The sequence below is a fragment of the Eupeodes corollae genome, chromosome 1, assembly GCF_945859685.1.
Source record: "Eupeodes corollae chromosome 1, idEupCoro1.1, whole genome shotgun sequence".
Classification (NCBI taxonomy): Eukaryota; Metazoa; Arthropoda; class Insecta; order Diptera; family Syrphidae; genus Eupeodes; species Eupeodes corollae.
Genome location: NC_079147.1, coordinates 15,500,424 through 15,519,880, shown reverse-complemented (window position 1 = coordinate 15,519,880; position 19,457 = coordinate 15,500,424). Strand labels below are relative to the sequence as shown.

Below are 19,457 nucleotides of genomic sequence, written 5' to 3'. Positions count from 1 at the left end.
CCACAAGTTTGACCACAAGCTAAAACTTTAGAAAGAGAAATATTAGTTTAAAATATTAAAAATAAATACTGTACACATGGAAAGAAACCAAAAATTTCTATAAATGACAAAATGAACTAATTTATAGTCGATTCGCACCAGTACTCTGGTTGTTTCTTTATTGAAATATGAATCTTTAATGAAATTTTAAGTTATTTCTTCATTATACAACAATTCAATTAATTTTTGAAATTTGTTAATTATATTCAATTGTAATTTTTCAAATGGTTTTCAATAAATGTGCCTATTTAACTAGACTCATGACGTTTACGTTTACTCAAATAAACCATAAGATAAATGAATTCAAAAATATCAAAGAAAAAATAAATTGCGTGCATTATTCGTAAATGTGCATCGTTTCAACATTCCAATTCACAATTCACCTCAAATTAGTATATTAATTAGAAAGAACTGCATAAATTTAATACTATAGCTTATACAAGGGTTTAATCTGACATTAAAATTAATGATATCGCGGCTTCTTAATCATTTAATTAAAAAATAATATTGCGTTAACATATAGGCTAAGAGTTTGCACGCTGCCTTCGCCGGCCGCCGGCACCTTTAGCAAATAAACAAGCACGAATATAAAACCATGGAATTCCATAAATTTATTATGTGAAACAAAACTTTACCATTGCAGCCTATCATTTTATGGTGCCCACAATCAAAATGATAATGAAGCTATTACATTCGTGCAGCTTATCGTTTCGGCATGATGTATGGATAATTGAGTAATGACAGGTTTTTTGATATCCTGTTGATTGCATTTTAATTGTATAATTCTTATTTACGTCGAAAATTTGCTCAAAAATCCCAGAGGAAAAAATACACTGTTCTCTTGACTTAGAATAATAGCCACATCCAAGGCTTGAGGTAAATTTTGGTAATTCTATAATCAGTCTTGTTCTTTTATACAATGTATTCAATCACTCAAGTACTTATTTTGCTTTTAGTTTATCTAAATGCTGTCACAAGTTTTGAAGAAGATATAATTCTTCGTTCTAAGGATAACCGTGATTTATTGGTTCAATGTTCTTACAAATTAGTGAAGAAGTACTTCTTCTCGGGTGAAACTCTCTCAGGATCTGTGCTAACTGTTAGTCTCACTTCGCCTTCTCCGGATCTGCAAAGTCAAATGTTACTTGCATTCCATTCGGACCAATACAACCCATGGTCGATAGTTCTTCGAGATTCAAGGCATTCCTCTTCATCAAAGGCATCCAATAAGTTTATTCTTCACGAAAAACCTCAATCGTATTTTGTTGTTATAGAAACCGCAGACGACGAAGATATGGAAGATATTTTCGAGGATTGGAAATCAATGCCGAATTGGAATCCACTAGCTCAATTTGTTGTTATGCTTGCCAGCATCGAAGAAACCGAAGAAGAAATGACCGAACTTATGGTCGATACGATGTTAATTTTTATGAGTAGAAAAATCTACAACATCAACATCATTGCTCAGACGGAGGAAGACGGGCGAGTTTATTCAAAAACCGCCTTTCCATATGAACCCGATAACAATTGTGGTAGTAGAATTATTGCATTTGAAACATTGGATATTTGTCAATATGAAGAAGATAATGATGGCGATGACGATGATGGGTCAAGACGAATTCAATTAAAACAACAAAACCGTGGATTGTTTTTGGATAAAATTCCAAAACACTTAAGTGGTTGTCCTTTACTGGCTTATGCGAGATCTTGGGAGCCGTATATTTTTGTCGAAGATAACCAAATGAAGGGAATCGAATGGATGCTGGTGCAGGCTATTGCTGAAAGTTTGCATATTCAAATTAAAATTTTAATACAAAACAAGACGTTGTATCATATTTTCCAGGGCCTAATTGACGGGTAAGAAAATTAAAAAAATAACTCTGTAATAAGAAAAAAATACACTTTATAGGTTTCAATTTTAAATGCAAGAAATTATTTCAAGCTGTGTAGAAGTTTCAAGTTGTGTAGAAATTTAAGGTGCCAAATTGTATTTATAAAAGAAAAAGAGATTGATTGTGCAACAAAGTTGAAGAAATTGTGAAATGTTCTAAATCTATTATAAGTGCCATTCAGATCCAAACATTTTCATTTAATCAACACTTTTTTGTAGAAATAACCCAAGAAATCTAACGTTCAATCCTGGAAGTGCAAATATTAGGGCTAACTTTTTTTGAAGAAAAGTAATACAGGTGACTATTGTGACAAAATATTTTTTATAAAGATAATGGTAAAACAACGAATTGTATAAAAACTTGGGGTTTTATTTTAGAATATTAGAGATAACCTGTAATCAAGGGCGAATCCAGACTTCTAATAAGGGGGGTCACACACTTAACATAAAGATGCGTTTTTGAGCACCACTTAAAAATAAAACATATAGAACAAATCTTATTCATTGCTCCGATTTGGATGCTGTTTTGATGAGCATATTCAATTTGGGGATCGTAACTAAATGCCAACCTATTACTATGAAATAAAATTCTAATGCGCGACCTAGCTGTCCGTGCACGCGTTCGCGAGTTTCTAGTCTATTTTTTTCAAGTCGCTGCGAGCACTCGGGACTTGACTTTCGTTCGTATAACTGCGATGATCTTGAATTTTGCTCTGCAAGACGAAGTCAACGACCAGTGCTACATTCTCTTGCTCGTGCTTGCGAGTTACTAGGATACGAATGCCCGATTATAATAATTCAAAAAATAATCATCAGGAATTGATAAAATCTCGATTATTAAATTATTTATTTGGATACAAATTTATAAATGGTAAGGATAACACGGTCTGATTTTGATCGGCATTTCTATGAACTTTTTAAATGTAAGAAAGTATTTATTTAGAGGTAATTACAATAGTTAGACATTTGGTCTTGCAAAGTTTTTTGTAAATATTGATATATTCTATAATATTGCGGAACATTTTTTTGTCCTCTTCGCAGTGTATGCGACGAAAGACATATAGTACAAAATATATCCTATGTTTTCAGTGATGATGAAGCTGTAAAGAATTATTAAAATCAGTCCAGTACTTTTTGAGTTTATTCGTTACATAAGAGCTTGAGAACTTTTTAAAAAAAAAAAAAACGCATAAAATTTGCAAAATCTCATCGATTCTTTATTTGAAACGTTAGATAGGTCCATGACATTTACTTTTTGAAGATAATTTCATTTAAACGTTGACCGCGGCTGCGTCTTAGGTGGTCCATTCGGAAAGTCCAATTTTGGGTAACTTTTTCGAGCATTTCGGCCGGAATAGCCCGAATTTCTTCGGAAATGTTGTCTTCCAAAGCTGGAATAGTTGCTGGCTTATTTGTGTAGACTTTAGACTTGACGTAGCCCCACAAAAAATAGTCTAAAGGCGTCAAATCGCATGATCTTGGTGGCCAACTTACCGGTCCATTCCTTGAGATGAATTGTTCTCCGAAGTTTTCCCTCAAAATGGCCATAAAATCGCGAGCTGTGTGGCATGTAGCGCCATCTTGTTGAAACCACATGTCAACCAAGTTCAGTTCTTCCATTTTTGGCAACAAAAAGTTTGTTAGCATTGAACGATAGCGATCGCCGTTCACCGTAACGTTGCGTCCAACAGCATCTTTGAAAAAATACGGTCCAATGATTCCACCAGCGTACAAACCACACCAAACAGTGCATTTTTCGGGATGCATGGGCAGTTCTTGAACGGCTTCTGGTTGCTCCTCACTCCAAATGCGGCAATTTTGCTTATTTACGTAGCCATTCAACCAGAAATGAGCCTCATAGCTGAACAAAATTTGTCGATAAAAAAGCGGATTTTCTGCCAACTTTTCTAGGGCCCATTCATTGAAAATTCGACGTTGTGGCAGATCGTTCGGCTTCAGTTCTTGCACGAGCTGTATTTTATACGGTTTTACACCAAGATCTTTGCGTAAAATCTTCCATGTGGTCGAATAACACAAACCCAATTGCTGCGAACGGCGACGAATCGACATTTCACGGTCTTCAGCAACACTCTCAGAAACAGACGTAATATTCTCTTCTGTACGCATTCGTGTGGTTGGTTTAATGTCCAATAAAGTAAACTGAGTGCGAAACTTGGTCACAATCGCATTAATTGTTTGCTCACTTGGTCGATTATGTAGACCATAAATCGGACGTAAAGCGCGAAACACATTTCGAACCGAACACTGATTTTGGTAATAAAATTCAATGATTTGCAAGCGTTGCTCGTTAGTAAGTCTATTCATGATGAAATGTCAAAGCATACTGAGCATCTTTCTCTTTGACACCATGTCTGAAATCCCGCGTGATCTGTCAAATACTAATGCATGAAAATCCTAACCTCAAAAAAATCACCCTTTATTAGTAAAGATGTAGATTAATAGATATGAAACGTTCATTCTGTTTTATTTATCCATTAGTTTAACGAAAGTGTTACTTTTGTCGTTTTTGAGACATTTACATATATTACTGCAATTCTGGTTCTAAAGCATCCAAAGGAAACTCTTCAAAAAGTAGATTTATACATTTTTTAAGATTTAAAAGTGTTTATCTTTATTAAAAAAAATAATTTTATTAAAAAAAAAAACACATTTTTTGGTGGCTAAAAAAAATACACGAATATTTCGAACTTGCTCAAAGTCTGTCTAAAAATGATTCCTGCATTTTAAGATTGAAAATTGTAAAAAAATTTGTTTCAAAAAAAACCTTAATTTTTCAAAAATTTTATTTGAAAATCGATAGAGAGTTTTTTTTGTGTATATAACATTTTTCAATAACTACAGGTTTGAAAATATTTTGGTATGCAGTTATAAGAAACTTATTAATACACGTTTTACTTTTCAATTTCAAACAAAAATGATGACCCATTTTCAAGATATCAAATTTAAAAAAAAATAATTTTTTTTTAAAAATCAAAAATAAAAACAATGACATTTTTGAGAGCTTGTGTAGACAGAATATTTAAATTGGCTTATAAGTTCTTGAGAAAACTTTAAAACAAAATAATGGGAATACCCTTCTAGAGAAATACAACCATTATTTTATTTTAAAATTGAAAGAAGCCACATAAAGAAAAAAAAATTATCGAAAAATTAAAAAAAAAATATATTTGGTTTGTTTTTGAGAATATTCAAGTTTTTGTTCTTTGCCAACAAAAATTTTAAAAGGCTAATGTTATTTTTCGGTTCAAAACATTAATTTCCAAATTTAACTTCTTTGCCTCGTCACCATCGCAATGCCATGTTTCATTTAAATCTCGAGTTCGAAATAAGATGAAATTGAAGACCATATTCAGGAATTTAAAGGTAGCTTAATAACAAATTGGTTATCTTGATCTCTTATTTAAGGTTTCTTCTTAAGAACCTCAGAAAAGATCTTACGATCATATAATGCAACGAAAAAGAGAAGCAAGACAAGGGACTTTGTTGCAAAACTATATAAAACGCTTTTAAATAAAATTATGTAGCATACTTTATTCCAAAGTAGTCAGTAAACTTTTGAATCGCACTATGCCTAACTGCAAGCACTCGTTTTTTACTTGTGTCAATGTACATAGAAATCGTTGTTCAAAATTATGATTGGGCTTATGATCGAATGATCCAACAGAAAGTTATTCTCAATATCGATGTACAGTTTTGTCAAATTATCAAATAAATATCCTTCAAGCGAAACAAGACGTTTTAATTCGTCTTGCAAAATTCCCCACAATTCATCAGAAGTGAGATAAACCACGTTTTAAAATAGTTTCTGAAAAAATGAAACAATTTTGTCTGTGTTTTTCTTCGAAAAAATCGTTTTTTTTTCTCTTGCAATAATTAATTGAAACTATTAAATATGTCGCAAGCGACGACAAAGTTCTTATTTGAAGCAAAAATCGTTGTTCTCAAAGCTGTGTTAAGATCTTTATTGCCTCCAACCAGTGGCAGTGGTTCAAAAGCTGAATTAAAGCGCCGGCCGCCGTGTGGAAGTTGGAGTGAAAGATCTCACAGACGACACGTTCTGAGAAAGCTCATACAAGAGACTTCTAGAGAATCCGCCGTTGAATTTGCTGATGTTTTCTGATGCTGAGGACAACAACGAGGAGCAACGTTCGGAGGAAGAAATTCTGGATGAGGAATTAGAAAAATTTCATCGGATTTTTAAGAAAAAAGAGGAGATTCATAAACTGCAAAAACAAGTTCAAGAATGCCAACTCGAGGAGTCTGCAACCAGACAAAATCGACTACAGTTTGTTTCAGGGATATTGAAGACTCTATACCCCCTTTTAGTGGCGACGACAATTTACCTGTGCAACGTTGGTTGGAACAATTCGAAGACTTTTCCGAAATCTTAGGCCTAGATGAAAGAAGTTAATTTCTTTACGGGAAAAGACTTTTGACAGGAACAGCCAAATTGTACATCAAACAATCATTACAAAAAGTTGGCAAGTTATGAAAACTTATTTGATCAATGAGGCTGATGTATACAGCGATCTTCAAAATAGAGATAAACGTCATGACGAGACTTTCCAGCAATACGTTCTTTCAATGATGAAAATAGCTTCACAAAGTGACATTGAAGAAAAAGACATTATTAAATTTATAATTAAAGGAATCGAAGATGTTGAAATTAATAAGTCAATTTTGTCAACACCAACACCATTATTGAATTAAAATCAACTTTATGCAAATACGAGAAGTTAAAGCGCAATTGCCGCAACAATTTTTCTGACGTCAGGCCATCGAGAAGTACACCAAATAGTTCTCAAGCACGCAACATTACACCAAGCCGATCAAATCTCTGAAATCAAGGTTTTAATCGTATCAGCACTCAAACAACACCTGATATAAGAGAAGTTTCGTGATTTAAGTGTGGGAAATAGACTCATCAGCAACACTCTTGACTCTTTTGGATTCAAGGTCCCCAATCAGTTTTGTTCAAGCTAAGTATATACCTCCGTTTCTGATATCAACATTAGACCTGAGAAACCCTAAATATGTTGGAGTAAACAACATCCAGCTGGATGTACTAAAAAGTATAAGTTCTATCATATCATTTGAAAATTCATTTATAAATTTACAAATGTAAGTATTGATCCGTTTTTGGCCAATTTGTCAGCCTTTTCATTTCCGTCAATACCACAGTGCCCTGGGACCCAGCGATGTGTAATCGTGTTCGCTGAGTAAACGAAGCTTCCAACGACATTGCTTTACCGGTTTTTGCTTTGTGACAGTGGCAGATATGGCCTTGATTGCTACTTGCTTGTCTATAAATATGTTTTCAGAAACCGCCAGTACTTATGCATAAAAGACACTGCTGTAATCTAAAACCTTTTTTGACCTTTCAAGAGGAGGATTATATGAAACCTACCCAGTTTGGGAACCATCCGTAAGGACAGATATATGGTTTATTTGTATGACACTGTTTTCTATCCAATCCTTCCTGTGAATTTCTGTTAAAACTATATAAGCAAAAACTATAAAAGGCTTTAAATAGTCTTTTTGAATATTTATCAAAATTAACAAATTTAAGAAAAATTGTATGTGTGCCAAGTTTAAGAAGCATATAATTCAAAACTAAAGAAAATAAAGCCATAAATTCAGTCTGCAACTGCTCTCACATTTTCTTCCAAAGTTTCTTTTTTCATTGATAGAAAAACTAGTTTGATATTTTCACCAATGTTCCAAACATAAATACAAAAACAAGAACAACATTTTCTCTATTAACAGTGACGTTTTTATTTGTTTTTAATAACATAAATTAACAACAATCATAAACTATAACATAAATATATCTCCTCAATAATTAAATAATTTGAATTTAAATGTTTATCCCATCACACATAATCAAACAAGCATTTTTGTATCGATTCATAAACACTTTAAAATAATTTATATATTTTTGCATGGCGCTACTGATAAAATTTCAATCAAACATCAACATCAACATCAATATCTCCATCAACAACCTGCGTTAAGATTAAATTTTATTGATAGTTTTTGAATAATTAATTACAATATTTATCGCCTCGCCTCGCCACAGTCAAGCACAGTAGACTTAAAATTATGGTTCGCAACAAAGTAAGTTTTAATTGAACCACTAATGGTGTGTCAATTATATTGTTTTTTATCGCCAACAACTTTTTGTCGACACATTTCTTAAACATTTATAGTATTTACATAATTCTACAAATCTATAGAAATATGAAAAGAAATATTTCATCGATTGAAAATTGGTATTTCAATTTACGCACAAATAAAATAACTCATTGAATTTTTATATTTCTTTCTTTCTTTGTCATGTCATGTCATTGAATTAAAATTTCAACATACCCATAATTTGTGTGAAACATTGTCGAAAAGTAGTTCGAACTGCCTTAGGCAGGACTTTAAGTGTCAAAAATAAAAAAATAAAGAAAAATACTGTACCTAATAATTATGTGAAGGTTAATGATTATAAAAGCTATATGCCTTTCTATAAACTGGAAATATCATTAGAAGAAAGGTCATTTTCTTATTCGCTTTCAATTTTGAATTAGATACAATTATGCACCGTTGACGGTTAGGTATAGGCTACATGGTGCAAAGATACTACAATGTAGATTTGGATAGCTAAAATTCTCAGGGTTAAGGGTTTTCCAATAAGCGATTTCATTTTTAAATAGCCCTCTATTTGGGCAGCTGCCACTTGTGCATCTGTCATAATTGATAAAATATCTTACAAGCTAAAACAAAGCTGATAAAATTCTTAAGACTGTTGTAACGATTCTGTTTATTTATTTTAATTCGTCAAATGCTAACGTGAACAATGCATATAAATAAAAGCTTACAAATTACTGAACATCTTATTTTAGTCTAAACTGTTATTGTTTTGAATTTGAAATTCTTAAAATTATCATCTAGTGAACTTTCAAAAAGATGAAATGTAGCTATTGAATATTTCAATTAGTTGTATTAATTTTTATAATAGTTCGATCTACTATATATTGGATTTAGTGGTTTTTGGAGTTCTTTTCTTGATCGTCTAAGACTAAAGTTGAAGCGAGTAAGAACCGATGGTGATGATAATCATCCATTTGTTATTGCTACAGCAAAACAAATTTGTAAATATTTTCTATAGTTTGTCAAAGAAGGAAGATTATTAAAAGTGAGCCTTTTGAGGGGCAGAATATTTCCACTAAACCTAGGATGAGGACGGAGACAAAAATCTTCTTTAAATCGCTTCAATTCTAATTTCGTACACAGAATAAGAAGGTTCACACATTACACAAGCATATTTTAGAATTGGCCCCACAAATTAAACAAAAAGTAGCTTAAGAAAATAATGATCAAGGATATCGTAACCAAATCTCTTATTTAAGCTAAGGACTCGATTAACTTTTTAGCAACAAAGCTTATATGCTATTTAAATGTTTTGGGTATAAAACTGCACCCAAGTCAGTAAAAACAGATAATCTACCTAATGACTAAGAATAAAACATTCTTGCAATAGTAGGCAATCGATGCTTAAAAGTTTGTCGGTTTTCATGTTGGGTTAAAAAAATTTTCAGTTGAATTATTCTTAAAAATTTCAAAATTACCAACAATATTTTGCATTCAATGAAATAGTTTGATTTCAAAATCTATTTTTGTTAACGAGATTTTTAGTCGAAAACCCATTTTTACCAATTTTAGTAACATTTATTAAAAGTTTTTATTAACTTCCCATAGGAAGTTATTGTAATGGGTCCGATTTGTCAAATTGAAAATGTTGACATTTCCCGACCTTTCAAGGTCCCTAGAGTTTAAATAAAAGATTTTTAGAAAGATATCTGTGCGTGAGTGTGTACGTACGTTCGTACGTCTGTAAATCCGTACGTTCGCGACGTTTTCCTCGTTGTCCATAGCTCAAGAACAAGAAGAGATATCGACTTCAAATAAATGTAAATAAAAATAAGGAAGGGCTCTCAAGAAAAGTGCGTGGGTAGTTTTTTTTTCCATAGCTATTTAAAAAAAGATGAAAATTTTGGTTTGGCCTAAATATCTTACGAACTATAAACGCTAGAGACTTAAATAAAGTTCTATATAACGTACATTTTTTGTAACGTAACACAAAAAAAGGATATTTTTTGAAAAAAATCAAATTAACGTTTTTTTTTATACAAACATAAAACTGAAAAAAAATGTGTTCCCTCGAAAATTTTACTAACACAAAATGATTTTATCTCCAAAACAATTTTGAGCAACGAAAAATATGGTTTTTAACATCTGATGAAATTTTGAAAAAAATCGAATTGAAAGTTTTTTTTACAAAAAATAAAACTCTAAAAAAAACAATACTAAAACTTGGTAACAATTGACTATCGACTCAAATAGCTTTTCAAAAATTAAAAAGAGGCTGGGATGCGACCCACACTGATAACTTCCCATCCCTTCTGTCGATTTGTCTTGCTTAAAAGTTTGTCTATATGTACTCGTATCAATTTTTACCAAATTTACGTACTGTTTTTTGTAGATTTTATTTTTTATGAAAAAACGGGCTGTTGGATTTTTATATAAAAAATACCGAAAATCGAAAACAATATTTTCTCTGAAATAAAATAAGTTTGAAGCCAATAATTCAAATTTTTGAAAAGATATTTGAGTCGAAAATCAATTTTTACCAACTTTTGTTTAATGTTTTTTAGGTTTTTAAATTTTCGTACGAAAAACTGTCACTTAGATTTTTTTCAAAATTTTACTGAATGTTAACAACAATATTTTTTGAATGATAAAAGAAGTTTACAGCCAATATCTACAATTTTCAAAAAGATATCTGAGTCGAAAATCAATTTTTACCAAGTTTTATTCTTTTTTTTAGGGTTTATTTTTTTTAGAAAAACTGTCAATTCGATTTTTTTCAACATTTTTCAGAATGTTGAAAACAATATTTCTTATAAGATAAAATAAGTTTAAAGCCTTAATCTAAAGTTTTTGAAAAGATATTTGAGTCGATATTCAATTTTTACTAACTTTGAGTAATGTTTTTTTTTAAATTTTTATTTTTATAAAAAAAAACTGTCAATTCGATTTTTCTCAAAATCTTATCAGATGTCAAAAACATTATTTTTCGTTGCACAAAATTGTTTTGGAGATGAAATCGTATTTTAGTCGTAAAATTTTGAAGGTGACACATTTTTTTTCCGTTTTTTTTTTGATTTATAAAAAAACCGTTAAATGGATTTTTTTTCAAAAAATATATTCCTTTAGTCTCTATCGTTTTTGGTTCGTGAGATATTTAGGGTTAACCAAAATTTTCGACTTTTTTCAAACTGCTATGGTAAAAAAACCACTCACGCAATTTTCTTGAGAGCCCTTTCTACATCTTTCTGCCTTATTATCTGTGCAACAAAATTTATTTAAAATCGACATCTCTTTTTGTTCTTGAGCTATGGAGGACGAAAAAAAACGTCGCGAATGTACGGACGTACGAAAGTACGTACACACGCACGCACAGACATCTTTTTAAAAATCTTTTATTTCGACTCTAGGGACCTTGAAACGTCGAAAAATGTCAAAATTTTCAATTTGACAAATCGGACCCATTACAATAACTTCCTATGGGAAGTTAAAAATATTGGCTTTAAACTTATTTTATTTCACAGGAAATATTGTTTTCGATATTCAGTAATTTTTATATAAAAATCCAACAGTCCGTTTATTCATAAAAAATAAAATCTACAAAAAATAGTACGCAAATTTGGTAAAAATTGATACGAGTACATATAGACAAACTTTTAAGCAAGACAAATCGACAGACGGTATGGGAAGTTATCAGTGTGGGTCGCGTCCCAGGCACATTTTTTATATAGGGTCCGCCAAATTACTTATTTTTTTTTGAAAATGCTATAAAAACATCGGGTGTAGCTTCGGCTGTGTGGCACGCATCGCCGTCCTGTTGAAACCAAATTTTGCTATATCCTTCTGTTCAATTTGTTCTATCAACATCGGACGTGCGGACGTACGAACGTACGTACTACGTACACACGCACACACAGAAGTTTCTAAAAAAAATTGTATTTCAGCTCTAGCGACCTTGAAAGTCGAAACGTTGAAAAATGTTAACATTTTCAACTTGACAAATCGGTCCGATTACAATCACTTCCTATGGGAAGTTAATAAATAAGATTAGCTCAAGATGACTGCCCTGAGGAACACCCAGAGTTCACGATAAATAGACTCGAACATTAATTACGAAATATTACACTTTGTTACCTTTTTTCTAAGTAATGGAATTTATTTCAAGAAATTGTTGTTAAAACTTTGTTGAAACAGTTTTAAAAATAAGTGTTTTATGACACAACTTGTCAAACGTCTTACTAAAATCACTAAGCACACAATTTACTTGTTTACGTTTGTTAAAAAACATCTAAACAAAAGTAACAGTGGAAAGAGGTTTAAAAAAAACCATGCTGGTTGTCACAAATAAAGGAAAGGATACTACACACGATTGACTAAAACAGTTTAGGTATCAAAGATAGCTTAGCAACAGGTCGGTAGTTCATAATTTCATTTTTAGGACCTTTCTCGTACACTGAAGTTATAAATAAGTTTTCCAGATAACTTTAAAATATAAACTTTTTAAAAACATGTTAAAGAGAACACATAAAGAATACAACAAATAAGGAACTCATCTTTTTAAAATAATAGATGTCACACCTTCAGGACGAGAACTTAAACACTCATCTAATTTCAATATGTTTTGTGAAACAGTATGTTCACTTATTCCAAAATAAATATTATTAAGATGTTAAAAATTTAAAACTAAAGAAGAAGGGTAAGAAGAGGTAACTGTATTAAGTTTATCTTATTACCAGCCATCTCAATCGTTGGAATTTTATCCTTTATCCTGTACAGACAGTACAGCTCGTCGTTCTATCTTCTCCTCCACTCACCTTATATGCATAAGGGGGCATTGATTATGCGAAGACCCAAGGTGCTTTTATCCGCTCTTGTTATAGTCCATGCTTCTCCACCCTATAGCAGGATGGGAATGATGAGGGTCTTAAATAGCGACACTTTGGACGATCGAGAGAAGACTTTGCCACTCAATTGCTTTCTTAGCAAGAGTAGTTCTTCGTTTGATCTCAGCGCTGGTGTTGTTTTCTGTGTGCATACGGTAGTCATTGTCCTCAACTACCTCAAGGTTACATCTGTGGACGGTGAAATTTTGGCCAAGACGTCGGTGTTGTAGGTCCTTTCTTGACGACAGCATGTACTTTGTTTTGCCCTCATTAACCGTCAAACCCATTTTTGGCGCCTCTGCCTCAATATTCACAAAAACCGCATTGACAACACGCTAAGTTCTTCCGATGTCAATTTTATCACCATATGCTAGAGTTACACGAAAAGAATTCTTAGATCAGATCAAGAAAATAAGCTACAAATCACGAACAAATAATCCAGTTTTGTACCTTGGATTCAAAATAAGTATATTCCTACTTTTTGTTTGCAATTTCATTTCAAATGTGTATCGTTTCGAAACATGTTTCTATGTCTGTAGAACGTCTACGCCTTCATTTTATTATAATATTTTCAATTTATATTAATTAATATAACTAATATTAAATTGTTTTCTTATTTTTTTTTGAGTGAGTAAACGTTATTGTATTTGTATCCCATGGAAATAACTAAGATCATTTGTATATCTTTTGTGTTAATAAAGTTCCTCTTAAGGCAGCAACCCCTGCCGAAACGTTGGGAAAGTTAATGTAACTTAATTGTTTCATTGCCATAATTATAGTGACCAAAAGAGCCGAAGGAAAACTATACTTTCACTAATCACAGAAAAAGAAAGAGTTAAGTTTTTATTACAAATCGCGAAGATCACGACGGAACTCTAGTAATTGGACAGACTTTTGAGAGATAATGCCTTTATTGTTGACGTAGACGCTCCACAATATTCTTTCGAGTACGGTGTTAAAGAAATCGCATGACAGCTCATTGCCTTGTCTAAAGCTTTTGTTGACATCTTAAGGCTCTATTAAGTTGTTTCCAAACTTTATGGGACAGCGTGAGTTCTCCATGGTCATCCTGCACAAACAGACGTGTCTCCTTTTTTCAGTATTTTATATCTCATCATATAAAGAGTTAGAATAATCCTAAAATAATATCTTAAGGATAAGGAACGTTCTTTAATCATCATCAACACTTGTATGATTATATTTTTGCTAAGCTTTGTATTTTAAGTGTTTCACATAGAATCAGAATCTTACCATTATGATGCAGGCAACGTCTTACAAGCTTTTTTAAATGAAATAAATTTATTGAAAAATTCAAAAAGAGTTCCAGTCGATTGAAAAGAATTTATTCAAGCTGATTTGACGTCGAATTATCGTTTTCCAATTTTGAAAAACAAGGGTAAACATTTTAGAGGTTTTTCTTAGTAAGTAAAACAATAGATTCCAACCTTAAAGATGGAATTTTGTTTGTCAAATTTTCCTGTTTCTAAAATAAAACAAATATTACGTTCTTTTCAGAAAGATTGATATCGTAATTGGAGGAATTGACGAAGATCCAAATCTAAGCCAATTTGTTTCTGCAAGTGTTCCATATCTACAAGACGATTTAACCTGGTGTGTGGCTAGGGCGAAGAGAACTCTAAATTGGCTAAATTTTGTTGAAGTCTTCACTCCGGAATCATATGCAACCTATTTGAGTTTCATTATAACGAATGCATTGGCAATCTTTATGATTCAAAAGAGTCCTTCGATTCCAACAAAACTCTGCAACAGTTTCTTCGGTTTGGTGTTTATTTTAATAGGAATTGCTTTAAGTCAAACACCTCAAGAAGTCTATCTTAAAGCAAGTCTTCGTATTTGCATCTTGATGTCATTAGCAGCTGCTGTTATCCTCGGAAGTACTTATAATTCGTTTCTTGTAAGTTCCCTTACAAGTCCGAATACATTGCCTCAGGTGAAGAAGATTGCTCAAATTGTGGATCATAAGATGTCGGTAACTGGGAGTGTAGAGATTATTCGACACTTGGACAAGGATGGAAGTGTAAGTTTTACTCAAAGCCATAATATCTCATTTCCATGTCAAGTATACAAAATCTGTCCCTTTTAGATCTTCAAATATATTCGTCGTGAGTTCAGCATGTGCTATAATCTAGAGGAATGTTTGCAAAGAGCAGCTAAAGATTGTAGCTTGGCAGTTGCCATTTCTCGACAATATTCCACTCATAATCCGCGTATCCCAAGGGATAACCTGTATTGTTTCGATCGGGATCAACACATTTATACTTACTTGGTTACAATGCTGATGCCGAAGAAGTTCCATCTATACCATCAGATTAATCCTATAATTCAATATATCATCGAATCGGGACATTTGCTGAAGTGGACTAGGGATTTGGAACAGCAAAGAATGCTTAAAGCTATCAAACGAGAGTTGGTGAATGATGAGAATAGAGTTATGAAACTGGAAGTTGGACAGATTTTGGGAATACTTGCATGTACTTTGATATTTCTGGGAGTTGCTTTGTTTGTATTCGTACTGGAGAATTTTGTCTGTCTAATGATTAAACGTGGGTCGAAAGCGAAAGTTATAAAAGTACTTCATAAACACTTTTCAAATTGAAGGCTCTACATAATTTAAAGTTTTAACAGAAAAAAATTTGTTTTTTAACTATGTTCATTTTGAAAGGGCAAGAATTTTGGAAATTCATTTTTACTACCATGTTTTGTAGTGTTTCTACTAAGTATTATATCTTAAGTTGTGTAAGTGACACAAAAAGTTCCAAACATTTATTTTATCGGTCTAAACTTCATTAATTACTAATTTTGTTCTGATGGGCAATCCGAGAAAAGTTTACTTTTAAATTTTATTTATGCATGTTTATTATGGTACAGCAGTTTCATTATAAAGTCGGCAATGTAGGTTCACCGTTGTTCGATTCATGTTGCATACTTTCAGGTATAAATCTGAAGATAATATTGTAGTGTTTTTAGGATCTTTTTGAAAAATTAATAGATTTAATTTATTTTGTAACATAAAAAGATTTTATAGGCACGAGCATGCTAGTTTCAATCAATATAATATAATATTTTTTTGATTGAACTACTTAAGATCAATTTTAAACAATCATTTTCAGTGCGTAAGTTAGCCTTTTGGAAAACTGTCCCAAATTTTAATTATCATGTTTTTTTCAGAACTCTGTTTTTTAACTTTTAAATAGGTATGATATAATAGTTTAGAGGCGTTTATGGAGCATTTCATGAAGAAATGTTATAAGTTGATTTAAAACGTAGCTTTTTTAAGTCGTTTATGTAATAAATGCGAAAAACGCTAAAATAATAAAGATGAAAAAGCCAGAGAATGCGACGTAATTTCAAGGACACTATATTGTTACTAAAGTTTTCAGTCTGTGTACTCGTAGATTTTAAGTGATGCTAGAAAACGAATTCTTAAAAATAAACCTTTTTCTGCGTGAACATTTTTCCAATATTCTGATTAAAAAGAAGTCAACAATAGTTAACAATTGGAGATAGAAATATATTTGTTTCCTGCATTTAATGAAATGAAGTTGAATTAAGATTTATAATTAATTAGTTGAATTGAAAACTAACAGATTAAGGTTAACAAACATTGGAAAGAAACTATAGTGTGGCACTTACAAAATACACGTGCCAGAACAATTTCGGGAGGTTCAAAGCTTTTATATTAAATTGTTAGACGTTTATTGTTTGTATTTATTAATTTTTTATTAAAAATTACAACATGAGTCTTGTATAGTTTTGCGCACGTTAATTTAATTTATATTATTGAATTTATTTTATTTTTAAAATTTAAAATTCATTCAATTTAAAAATAAAAACAATTTAAATAATCTCGTTGTCGGGTTAGAATGATTTTATGCAAGTAACTTACCGAATGAAAAATAAATAAGTTGTCAAGACTACAGTAAATAATGCGTTTCAAAAAAGAGGCTGGAATGCGACCCACACTGATAACTTTTCATCCCGCCTGTCGATTTGTCTTGCTCAATTATTACTGAATTATTCTTAAAATTTTTAAAATTACCAACAATATTTTTCATGTAAGGAAATAGTTTAGTTTGAAAATCTAGTTTTGTTAATAGATTTTTAGTCGAAAACAAATTTTAAACAATTATTTTAGTATTTCATAAATTTTTAAAAATTGGGTGAATTAAATTAATTTGAGCGATATCAAGAACCATCCATCAATTTTTACCAAATGTGCGTACTAATTTTTGCAGATTTGTTTTTCTTGAGAAAACGGACTTTTGGGTTCTTATAATAAAAAACTACTGAATATCGAAAACAATATTTTCTGTGAAATAAAAAAAATTGTGAAGACAATATTTTTAATTTTTAAAAAGCAATTTATTCAACTCAATAAATTTTTAAAAAGTTCTAGTATTGTTTTTTATTATTTGTAAAAAATGTGTCAATTAGATTTCATTCAATATTTTACTGAATGTTGACAACAATATTTTTTAAAAGAAAGAAGATCAAAATTTTGAAAAGATATTTGAGTCGAAAATCAATTTTAACCAAATCTTATTACTTTTTTTTGGATTTTAATTATTTGTAAAAAAAACTGTCGATTTGATTTTTCTCAATTTTTTGTTCAACTATTAGAACAATATTTTTTTTAAAATAAAATAAGTTTAAAGCCATAAACTCAAGTTTTTTGAAAAGATATTTGAGTCGAAACTCAATTTTTAATAACTTTGAGTATTATTATCTTAGGTTTTTATTTTTTATATAAAAAAAGATTTTTCTCAAAATTTCACCAGATGTTAAAACTTTAATTTCGTTAAACAAAATTGTTTTGGAGATGAAATCATTTCTTATTCGTAAAATTTACGTGGTCGCAAATTTATTTTTTCAATTTGTTTAATCGATAAAAAAAACCGTTGGTTGGATTTTTTTCCAAAAATATACTAGTCTGGTATCACGTCACAATATAAAATTTTAAATTTAATTCAAGTCTCAAGGATTAACCAACATTTTCGCCTTATTTTAAACTGCTATGGTAAAGAAAAAAACATAAACGCAATTTTCTTGAGAGCCCTTTCTGCATCTTTCTACTTTATTATTTGTTTAACAAAATTTATTTGATATCGATATCTCTTCTGGTACTTGAGCTATGGACTACGAAAAAAACGTCGCGAACGTACGGACGAACACGCACGCACAGACATCTTACTAAAAATCTTTTATCTCGACGCTAGGGACCTAGAAGCGTCAAGAAATGTCAATATTTTCAATTCGACAAATCGGACCCATTATAAAATTACTTAAAGCATTACTAAAGTTTTTCCAAATTCTTAATTTGTGAACACCTTTACGATTATTACAAATATTTTAGTTGTTTTCTACAAACTAACCCTTTTTTTAAAATTACTTAGAAAATCTTCAGATGATATCTTTGCTCATATTACCCCCCTGAATTCTCTACTGGTCAAAAGTTGATGAATTTGTTCAGCGTGATTGTAATAGACCAGGATTTCTGGAGGAAACCACTAAAATATAAATTTAATATTTACATATAAGAAATAAGCAATTTAAAATATATAAAAAGGGGCATTTTTGGAATTCAAGGAAATCCTTACGAAAATAAAAATAAATATTCTCATGACGTCATTAATTCGGCAAAAATATTATAAGTAGTAGTTCCATTGACAGCAATAATTGGCATTTTTTATTATATATCCCAAGTAATTTATGATTAAGTTTCGAAAAAAGATTTAAAAATTGATGAATGAAGTTTCGAAAAAAGATTTAAAAATTATTCTTGGTAGTCTTTAAAACTGTAAGAGCCCAGGGTTTGATGGATTAGAAAATATAATTATGAAAAACCCACCCAAAAAAGAAGTGATTTTTTACAAGCTCCTTTTACTGCTTGCTTTTAAACAGCTTATACAAAATAAAAAAGATAATATTACATTTTAATGTCCAGAACATCCTTCCAGTGCAACAATTTATATTCAGAAGCTGTCATAGCACTGTTCTCCAAGTATATCGGAATCTTGCATTATGAAAAAGTGCTGGTGTTTTTTTTATAATTTTCATTTTTAAACTCATACATTTGTTTCTATCTCAAAGATTTTGTAAAGCTTCAGTAAAGCATTGCTTTTCTGAAGTATTTGAAATAATTGTAAGTCCGCTATTTTTGCAGATTATAGATGTTTGCATTTATTAGGCTCAATTGATTCTAACATTGTAACTTACTTGTACTCTGCTTTTAATATTAACATTAGTAATTGGAAAATTAAAAAAAAATGATGGAAAGACTCAAGCGGTCTTTTTCACTATATAAACAGAACATTTGTTTTTACCAAGCAATATCCTTTAAATTAATGTCGTTGCAACAGAGTGGATATCAAGTGCTAAATATTTGGGAGTAAATCTCAATAAAACACTCACTTTTGGGCGTCAACTTGGCTATAAAAATTCAATAACCATTTATTAATAGCAAATCG

The 19,457-nt window shown here is 31.0% G+C and overlaps 1 protein-coding gene across 1 annotated transcript in view; it reads left to right on the top strand.

Annotated features, from left to right (window-relative positions):
* LOC129945575 (uncharacterized) overlaps positions 1-15,646 on the top strand; it is a 30,814-nt gene extending 15,168 nt beyond the window's left edge. Inside the window, exons 3-5 of the mRNA XM_056055435.1 lie at positions 996-1,896; positions 14,485-15,007; positions 15,074-15,646. Of these exons, the coding sequence (XP_055911410.1) occupies positions 996-1,896; positions 14,485-15,007; positions 15,074-15,586 (1,937 nt within the window). The 3' untranslated portion in view covers positions 15,587-15,646. The remainder of the gene's footprint in view (positions 1-995; positions 1,897-14,484; positions 15,008-15,073) is intronic.
* The last annotated feature ends 3,811 nt before the right edge of the window (positions 15,647-19,457 follow it).